The 11,251-nt window shown below is 34.7% G+C and overlaps 1 protein-coding gene across 1 annotated transcript in view; it reads right to left on the reverse strand.

Moving 5' to 3' along the window:
• The window catches only part of LOC121367819 (rab5 GDP/GTP exchange factor-like), a 27,368-nt gene extending 18,638 nt beyond the window's left edge, over positions 1 to 8,730 (reverse strand). The window contains exons 1-2 of the mRNA XM_041492203.1: positions 8,640 to 8,730; positions 2,423 to 2,634 (exon numbers count right to left, since the gene is read on the reverse strand). Coding sequence (XP_041348137.1) covers positions 2,423 to 2,619 — 197 coding nt within the window. The 5' untranslated portion in view covers positions 2,620 to 2,634; positions 8,640 to 8,730. The remainder of the gene's footprint in view (positions 1 to 2,422; positions 2,635 to 8,639) is intronic.
• Between the last annotated feature and the right edge of the window lie 2,521 nt (positions 8,731 to 11,251).

The raw sequence follows: 11,251 nt of genomic DNA on the forward strand, positions 1-11,251 counted from the left end.
TCTCTCTCTCTACTAAGTATCAAAATAACAATAGATGTCAAAATAGCCATAGTTTAATATTTAGACCAACATATAACCTATGTGGCAGCACCAAATTTCCTCTCTCTCTCTCTCTTTACTAAGTATCAAAATAACAATAGATGTCAAAATAGCCATAGTTTAATATTTAGACCAACATATAACCTATGTGGCAGCACCAAATTTCCTCTCTCTCTCTCTCTTTACTAAGTATCAAAATAACAATAGATGTCAAAATAGCCATAGTTTAATATTTAGACCAACATATAAATGTCAAAATAGCCATAGTTTAATATTTAGACCAACATATAACCTATGTGGCAGCACCAAATTTCCTCTTTCTCTCTCTCTCTACTAAGTATCAAAATAACAATAGATGTCAAAATAGCCATAGTTTAATATTTAGACCAACATATAGCCTATGTGGCAGCACCAAATTTCCTCTTTCTCTCTCTCTCTACTAAGTATCAAAATAACAATAGATGTCAAAATAGCCATAGTTTAATATTTAGACCAACATATAACCTATGTGGCAGCACCAAATTTCCTCTCTCTCTCTCTCTTTACTAAGTATCAAAATAACAATAGATGTCAAAATAGCCATAGTTTAATATTTAGACCAACATATAACCTATGTGGCAGCACCAAATTTCCTCTCTCTCTCTCTCTTTACTAAGTATCAAAATAACAATAGATGTCAAAATAGCCATAGTTTAATATTTAGACCAACATATAACCTATGTGGCAGCACCAAATTTCCTCTTTCTCTCTCTCTTTACTAAGTATCAAAATAACAATAGATGTCAAAATAGCCATAGTTTAATATTTAGACCAACATATAGCCTATGTGGCAGCACCAAATTTCCTCTTTCTCTCTCTCTTTACTAAGTATCAAAATAACAATAGATGTCAAAATAGCCATAGTTTAATATTTAGACCAACATATAACCTATGTGGCAGCACCAAATTTCCTCTTTCTCTCTCTCTTTACTAAGTATCAAAATAACAATAGATGTCAAAATAGCCATAGTTTAATATTTAGACCAACATATAACCTATGTGGCAGCACCAAATTTCCTCTTTCTCTCTCTCTTTACTAAGTATCAAAATAACAATAGATGTCAAAATAGCCATAGTTTAATATAGTGATGTTCCAATGATTAAGTATAATCGAACATTGATTGGTATAGTTTTACCTATGTGATGATTAATTATAAAAATCCATAATTGATTTTGCAGGAAAATGTTACCTGTAAATTCTTCCTCCAGCTTAGATGATGGAACTGATGGAAATATGTTGGGGTTTGTTTTCATGTGTACATAAAGAAAACAGTTTTTAAAAGTAAAATTGTTGATTTGTGTGGTCTATCCCAGTGATCAGGACAATAGGTGCATGGTGCTTACAATTAAAATCCTTCTTATCTTCATATAATTCTAACCAGTTGTGTAATCGAAAGCTAATCAACTAGTGCCAACCGATTATAACTGATGATTCGATGATGAAATTCCAACAGATTCCCAACACTAGTTTAAGACATGTTGAGTTGTTGACAAACAAATATTTTTTTCCTTCATTTATGTTGGTGCTACACCAAATATGGTTTGGCCAATAAGTAGCGATGCACTTTGAACTGGAATAATGTTGCTGACACACCGACCGCGAAAACGCGTCAAAATGCTTTGGGACAGAATTCGGTGTACCTCAACGACTGGAAGTAACCATATTCAATGTGCATCGATGCGCTTCGGGTGTTTGGTGTAGCACCAACATTAGTCACAAATTATCTTTGTTACCATTAAAACACAAGCATTCTGAGAGTACTGCTGAAACAAAACATGTCCCCTACCAGGCCTAACAAATTTTTGTATCTTCTAAATTCAAGGGTCACAACTCAGTGAAACATAGGTAGGTCGCCATAAAAGTTAAACTTGATCTGTAACAGTACATGAAAAAGCCATATGCAAAATTTCATCTCAATATCTTCAGGCATTACCAATGTGTGGGAAAAATTTTCATATCTCCTACATTAAAGGGCCATAACTCTGAACAATGCGTAAATTACCATGAAAGTTAAATTTAATTCTTTACCATAACTTGGTAATGCTGTACACAAAATTATATCTTGAGACATTGCAAAGACAAGATCGGAAAACAAATTTTCATATCTCCAAAGTTAACTCGGTCAAATATGGGTAAATAGTCATGAAAGTCACACCCGATATATAACAGTACATGATAACTCTTTACACAAATTTTCATCTCAATATCTCAAGGCATTGTTAAAAAAAACAATTGAAAAACTATATGTGGGACATATGGATAGATTGAAGGATGGAGGTGAAACCTATCGTCCCCTCCAGTTGAACTGGTAGGGGACCAATAAACAAAAAAGAAACAACAAACCTTTTACTGGCCTCCCGCATGGCATCGTGCAGCACCTGTGCCTGTCGCGCAGGCTGATACACCTCGCGATAACACTTGGAGCAGAAACCCTGCCACGCTGGATTGCCGTAATACCCACAGCCATTCTTACACAACAGATCATTGGCGGCAATGTGAAATGTCTTCTTCGACTGCTTGCCTTTCTTCTCTTTATTCATGATCACAGATGTTAACTATTAACCAAAACAGAAAAGAAACTTGCATGATTTCAACTAGCATCAAAATAACAATACTTTTGAATCTGGATGTTTATACATTTACCAGTAAAATATGTTTTAAGAATTAATACGTTCAAATCCGGGAATAATAACACACAGTGTTTGATTATAGTTACAGTTAACAAAACATGGTGTTATTGTCCCTATTCTAATATGCCTACATGTATTAAAGGGCAAATCAGGTCAAATATGAGTTTTATGTGTTGAAAAGATACATATCAGGACCATCCACACATACTGACAGTTTAACAAATGAAAAACGCATAATATTTTCAATTAATAATTATTTTATATTATTCCTGCTAACTGTGGGCTACCATTTTGTTTCTATCTTGGAAGTACTCTAGTACTAGCTTGGAAGTACTCTAGTACTAGCTTGGAAGGGAAGTGATGTCAGCTCCTGTAAACTACTGCATGCTGTAAAAACTAAGTAAACACACAAACACTAAATTAACCTTCTGACTATTGGATTAAATTTTTTTAAATCCATGTTAAGGGAGCATAAATTTATAACTTTTACCCACATATTTTCACTTAAAATGTTTATAAAAACATAAAATAATGTTCATATGTGAATCAATAAGTATTATTTTTGTGGGGTTTTTCCTAATGTTTATGATGTTTTAGATCAGTATAAATTAAGCAAAAAGTCGATAAGTCATGTTTACTTATGGGCATTTGTGGCCAGATGTCCAGTATTTATGTCCATTATTCCCATTAACTGTTTTTCTAAACAGAATTCTTTTTGGAAATTAACTATGATTCATATTTCAATATTTTGCAATTTTCGTTGTTGATAAAATGGTCAAATTCATTATCAAATTAACTATCACAATCAGCTACCAACTTCTAAAAATAACTGCGATGTTCCACCATTGTTGTGAAGCAAAAATACTTGCTGAAAATGTTTCAACTTAAAATGTCCAGGTATTTCTCACGAAAAACAGAAAAATACAACGGCCATTATTAAGATTACCGGGTAGTCTCGATCATATATTATCAGTGCAATATGCAGAAAATATGAATGAGCAAATGTACTGTATGCGGCATACAGTGTGTCAGCTTGTGTGACATTATATCACCTGCAGTAGTCAGAAGGTTAAGGCAAGCTGCTTTGCTTTGATCAGCCAGCCCGGCCCGGACTTGAAAACAAAATAATTGCCCAATGATAATTTTATTTTATTTTTTTCAACTATGTGCTTAGTCAGTTCTGTGATTTTAGATGGGACAGTCTACTTAATCAATAGTATTACAAAATTATTTACAGTAATAAACCCTGTTTGTTGATAATGTCCATTACCATTTTAGTGGGTACAGGTTATTTGTTGGAGAATGTTTTAATTTTCTTCAGGAATATTGTGAAACTGGTCATGATCTACTACTTGCTAATAAAACAAGTGCCTACATTTTACCCATACCATTTACCATTAAACAAAGATTATATGTAATATATGTTATGTTAATAATACTGGTACGTATTCTTTTTTGTCCCAAAACGTGTCCAGCTGACGACATCTCTACCAGACAATTACATTGTCTGTTAATCCACAAAACACACACAAAGTCCATCCAAACAGAAATAACAGTTGGAGGCAACTAAATGAATAAACATATTAACAAAGTAAACAGTCATTTTATCATTTCAGTATACCCTCTCCATGGACAAAACATGATACACTGACAGACAGTATCTTTGATTGGTTTTGTAGCCAGTTTGACAATGGTGGTTTATGTTGTACAGAATCGAAAAATAATTAGCTTTATCATTGCTGGGTCACCAGACTATGTTTATATGTATACACCATATGTAAACACAGCAATAAAGCACTTAAATTGTATTGTATTGTATAATTGTATACTTATTTCTGGCTTACTGGGATGGATATTATTACAAGACAAGACAACACAACACAACACAAGACATTTATTGACATTAATATAGAACACTGTGATGCATACTTGTTTCATCATCTCACAAAAGTCACCCGTACATTAGTTTGTTCAGTTCTAAGATTAATACCTGATGTGACTGACACATTAAGTATGACGTAACTACTGGCTGACCAGAGGACAGATTCAGTGGGATGGAACGAAATGGCTGCACCTGTTATATCAATAACCATCACATTTGTACCATTTTATTAATTAAATATACCAATATACTTGTTGATATTCAGCAATAATGTGCATTATATATTGTTGAATATATGCATACCAGTCCAAAAAACTTGCCCAATCATCACTTTAATAATCTTAACCCAATAATAATAATCTTAACCCAAATCCTGACAATAACCCAATCCTAAACTGGACCTAATCCTGATATAGAACTTGGGAAATTTTTTATCTCTTGCCAAAAGGTTAAAGGGACATACCCTAGTTTCAACCCTTGAACATTAACACTAAGATTAGTTAATCCACGTTTTACCAACACACATTGCTAACACTTGATGTCAATACTGATAGGCATTACGTTCATACCAGTGATTAGTTTGTAAAATATATTTTTTATAATTTACAATTTATACACTCAAAATTATTTGCAACAGTAGAGGCACAAAAATGTAGCATACATTTTGCAGATCGAATATAATAATTAAAAACAAATTCTAACAACAAGGGGCTTAAAAATCATAAAAATTAAATGATTTGGCCTTGTTGATCTGGCATGTGTGAGGTTATGTGACACACACCGAATGTTAATTCATCTTCCTTCATTTTAAGTCAATTTCTACGAGTCATGTGGACCCGATATCGGTAAAATTAAGGACTAAATAAAAACAATGTAGTAAAATTAATTATTTTACAGGCATCGAAATAAGCTGAGAACAGCCAGTCGGGTTACTGGGAGGTTACCACATGTAAGAAAAGTCGAGAATGACGTTTCATTCTCGACACAAATTTCAACAACAGTAGTTTCGTTTCCGAATGTAAACCAGGCAATACATTCCGGACTTCCATGTTTCATTTTCTGGTAAGGAATTGCATCGATGTGCAATTGCAAGCAATAATAGTCATTCCGCATTTAAGCAGCATCCACTAGATGAATTTACTTCAGCGTTTCGTTTTCTTGTACGAAATTGCACCGATGTTCGTGCACACTTGTGCAATTGCAAAGCAATTTCGGCAATCCGCATTTAAGCAGTGCCCACTAGATAAATTTACTTCCAGATTTCATTAGTCATACCAATAACAGGAATTCAAGTCTAACTTTCATATAGTTGTGGTAACCTATAGGTTACCAGGCTACATCAGGCCTCACACGAGGTCAAAATCATAGAGCGAAGTCACTTCTCTCTCAAACTTTAGAGTGGGCGAAGTTTTTAACAACAGGGAGACTTGAATTTTTAATCCCCCAAAAAAGAAGTTATCTTAATACAGGTGCAACTTTTACAATCTGTATTTTATTTTATTTTATTTACCATCTGTACTGCTAATTGATGGCTATGTGTTCTATAGGTGTTTTTTTTAAAATTACCTTTCCACATGTCGCCTTCTTTAGAAATAATGAAATGTAATTGAAATGCACTAATTTAACCGTTTAGAATTCATTCTCTTACAAGTTTGTCTTCTCATTTCATTTAATACCTACTCCTTGCAGAGTATTGTCCTAGTAGATTAATCTACCATGGTTAAGCTGAGATTACCCAGAGGCAATTAAATGCGTTCCACAGTCACAGTTTCTTAATTAATACACTGTGGAGTTGTCAGACTGAATCGGTACTAGTATCCGTGAAGGTGTGAACATTGCTTATCTGCAGAACCTTGTCACTGTTGTTTACAATTTTAAGAAAAGTTTAAATAATTTAGTGTCTGCTTAACACAGACACTTTAGCGACTTGGGGGATCCAGTTTAAGTGGCCGCTGGGTATGTAGGACAGGTTACCGCTATTTCACAATTTAGTGGCCGCTTAACACAGACACTTTAGCGACTTGGGGGATCCAGTTTAAGTGGCCGCTGGGTATGTAGGACAGGTTACCGCTATTTCACAATTTAGTGGCCGCTTAACACAGACACTTTAGCGGCTTGGGGGATCCAGTTTAAGTGGCCGCTGGGTATGTAGGACAGGTTACCGCTATTTCACAATTTCGACATATGTTTTGTATGTTGAATTTATTCATTATGACAAAGTCTACGTAAAACTAGTTAATTACTCCAACTATTAGTGCTAGACCCGGTTGTTGTCTGAGCTAGACCGTCTATCTATGAGCCTGTCGCGTGATTTTGTGGCACTAGTGTCTCTTCAAACTCTCAGGCCATTCACACTTAATTATTATCTATGAATAGGTGTTCCTCCTGTTTCATCATTCATCCGTGATTGTGTACATTACAAGTGATGGCTATTTTCAAAAAGGTGACACAAATGTCGCCGTACAGTGACTAGCACAGCGAAGTCAGGCTGGTTAGAGCGAAGTTTGGGCTCACTTCGCCCGGTCACATGATCCCTGCTATATTTTGTGGTAACCTGTAAATGGGTTACCAGACACAATGCTTATTTTGATGCCTGATTTTAGGGGTTTGTAAAGTTTTGTATTTAGATACTTACTTGTTTGAACTTTATTGGTAATGAATGTTCCTGAACTGTGAAGAAAAACCTCACTAATTAACGACTAGCAGACGACAACAAATCGGATATTGATTTAGGGACGTTGATGATATTAAAAATGGTTTTATTACAACCGTGTCCGGTGTATCGGTGCGTCCGGTGATTCGGCGCACTTTGTATTTTGCTTAAATATGCTTAGGAAATTGACATGTTGTCGGTGTTTTTAACAAATTAAAGTTCAATTCCATTTTCAAAGTTTAATCAAGTATCAACATATTTATTGTTAAGGGTACAATTATTTTTTTTAGAATTATCAATAATTATATTATAATTTCAAAATAAATCATTCACCTGCTTTCGTGTATATAAACGCGAAGTAGGTCAGCCTTATTGATATTAAGAATGTTAAAGCAAGTCTAAAAACACCTTTTCCGTATTTCTTAAATTATAGTAAACGGTATAATTATTTGTTTCGGTTATTTTTATTTAACCGAAAAAGGAAAACACAGACAAATGCAAACAAAACTAAAGTTTTACACCTTAATGGACAGCCATTCCAGTTCACATTGTTACAAAAAATGTTTTAATAAAAGCGAAATAAGATCCACGTGTGTGCACAATCTACCTGAGAAACAAATCCATGTACAGGCATCTTAGCCATGCATGACAATGAACATGCATCTGCAGTACTGTGCTACTCAAGAAAACGATTCCGAAACTGATCATGAGATGGGTCACGTGTGATCGTTCATTTTCATAGTAATATTTTTTAACAAAAAAATACTAAAATAATCCTGGGACAATAGTGTAGCGTTTATGGGCTACAAAGTGAGGTTATAGGCAGTTTATAAATAGCGGGGTCGCCGATCCACATCTACTGCGCCGAATCACCGGACATGCAAATCGTTTTGGATACAAAGGGGTGTCCACATTTATGGACAATTTTAAAATGTTTATTTACTACAGACATAAAACAATAAGATTATGCACTGGTTCATTGGTGAGAGACACATTTTATTAAGTATTTCACAGTGTTCACACAGAAAATGGTCTTTGAATGCTTAGGTGCGCCGATACACCGGACAGCACTGTAAATAAATACCATGAATTAACAGGACCCATAGATATTACCATGGGCAGAAGGATTTTCTTTTGGCACTGTCACTAACCCTAACTAAGTATTTATAATGTTCTTTATATGTGACAGTGCCAAAGGAAAGTCCTACCCAGTGGCCTGAGTGGGCCATGGTCTAAAAATAAACATTAACATGATAAACATTGATGTGTCAAATATTGTGGTAATCAATAGCAATAGGATTTAAATCATCAATATGTTCGTCATGCAATGATATAAACATATTAAATACTTAGCACACATACAAATATAAATTAAAAACACAGCTACAATCTTACGTTGGCATAAACACTCAAAACAGGAACAAAAAGACAGGTAAATCACTCGTCTTGTGATCATTTATTCATTTCAAAGGTCACGTCTTTATGCAAAGCTACGATATAGGTATAGTCGTATATGTCATAGTGACTTGATAGTGTGTTATAATTACATTCCTATTAACAGTCTAACAGTGTGGCTAGAATTAAAATTAAACATATATGTATTCCTACTTATACATCAGTATTTAATTATGATACGAAACTTTATTTGCTTGCTTCTTTGACGTTTGAACTCCTTATGGCCCGTTCACACCAAAATCATAAACACGAGTCGATTTTCCGCGCGGTCGCTACTAAACTAATCGCTCTCTACGTCATTGTATTTGTTCAAACTCATTCCTAGTCTGCAGCTCGTCGCGGTAAGACGTCTTTGTGCACACTGCACGTTCTTTCGCGGCTCGACTTGGGGATCCTTCACTTTTGTTGTTTTTGTCAACAAAGTGAGGTTTTCTACTGGGATGTATGCGGCCATTGGAACTGATTGAACGCTGGAACGCTTTTCGTTTCGACAGTCTGCACCACCAGGTTGGATTCTTTTTTAGCGAGATTCCTTGCCTCCACGTCATTTCTCCGTCTGACTATGTTGACTTGTATTTTTCGTGACTCGTATGACGGCCATTCTGCAGAACGGCACGGTTGTTCGTGTTTATTCTTTACATGTCCGAGCCTGTCCTAGCCGGTGCGACGATTTACCCAATACTACCCAATACTTACCCAAAACTACCCAATACCACTACTAATTATTATATCATCACGCAAGAACCCCAAAACCTAATATATACCCGGTACAATATACAATAGGTTTCTCTTTGTAAAACTATGTATGAAGAAATGAAACAGTAATATGATAAAAAAAAATTCCATATCATCAAGATTAGAATTGTTTGTTTTTTTTGTTTTTTTATACTTACCTTTTTTTTTTTTTATAAAAGTTATTCGTATTATAGAAAGGTGAACGAAGGGAGGTAAGTCAACGTACTGGAGTCTGCGGTGTATACAATTCGCCGCAAAACACGTGTAGGCCTAACTAATATCCAGGTTTAGGGGTTCTTGCGTGATGATATAATAGTTAGTAGTGGTATTGGGTAAGTATTGGGTAGTATTGGGTAAGTACTGAGTAATATTGGGTAGTATTGGGTAAATCGTCGCACCCTTTTATTGTGATACCATCTCGTATCCTCCGGAGTCGGGCCCGTCCGCACCACTATACCAACCCATGACGACTGGCTTATATACCCTAGTCTGATTCTCTCTCTCGTTCAGACGGATCCGGCTTCTCAAGATCTGTATTTCAGCACAGCACTACACCTTCAACGTCTATTGACTGTCAATCTAGGGGTTTTCTTGACGGGATGCAACCCATCTCGTCCCTACAAGCTGTGCACCCTAACTGCCTTAACGAGGCCACTCACGTGGACATATAGATCGGACTTTAAAACATTTAGACCTTCGTTCAAAAGTTTATGTCGAAATTACTTTCTTTTTTTAATATTATTAAATAGTCCGATCCTCTCTCCTTTCTCTTATTTATTTTTGGACTGTCCTTCTAAAATGCTCCAAATTATATAAATATTCGACCGAGCAGTCAATTCTTTTTATTTCTGGCTTGTAACTTTTTTTCTTTCTTTTTTTTAAAATTCTATTAAATGTTTTACTAATTGCTATTTTCTAAATTCTGCCCATTTTCAACTCTACACCCCCCTCCCCCCCCCTCATCCTGAGTCAGGCCACCGATCTTATCTAATTTCTTTTTGACCACCCGATCTAATCTAGTGACCAAATTTAATAGTAGAATTTTCTTTATTAATTATATTAATTAGAGATGCGCATCAAAATTTTAAAGGCCCACTATTTAATTTTTGGATGTAAATTTCTAAATTGACCGCTTAATTTTGTTCTGTCCCGGGACAAGCCCCTGGCTATCCAGAGACATGCTCGAAACTCTAGTGGTATATGAGCATGTAAAAATTATTCGCACTCGCGTTTTTGTTCATAAAACAAACAAACACGCGCGGAAAATGCTCTGAACGGGAAACGCGTTTTCCGCTGGAATTGCTCGTCGATTGACTGGAGCGCGTTTTTCGCGCGATGTTCTTGTCCATTTTGAACTAATTTGGGAGAAAGAAAACAGATGTGAAATACCTTACAAGTCAAAGGAAGATTAAAAAAAAAATTACGTTTAACAAAAAAAAACCCTCATTACTGTCTTTAAAAAACTCAACCCCAAAACCCCCCAAACAAACAGGGAAACGTGCTTATTATTATTATTATTATTATTATTTTTTACATATATATATTTTAAAATTTATTTTAGCTACATTCACCCCCACGGGTCTAGATAAAATGTTATGCGTGTACACGTTTCACCTATATAATAAATAAAAAAAAAAAAAAAAAAAAAAAAAAAAAAAAAAAAAAAAAAAAATCAATCAATCAATCAATCAATCAATCAATCAACAAATAAATAAAAAAAAAAAAAAAAAAAAATATATATATATATATATATATAAAAAATAAAAAAAAATAAAAAAATAATAATACATAAAAAAAAACGAAAAAAAACCCCGTTG

The sequence above is a fragment of the Gigantopelta aegis genome, chromosome 3 (genome assembly GCF_016097555.1).
Source record: "Gigantopelta aegis isolate Gae_Host chromosome 3, Gae_host_genome, whole genome shotgun sequence".
In the NCBI taxonomy this organism is placed as follows: domain Eukaryota; kingdom Metazoa; phylum Mollusca; class Gastropoda; order Neomphalida; family Peltospiridae; genus Gigantopelta; species Gigantopelta aegis.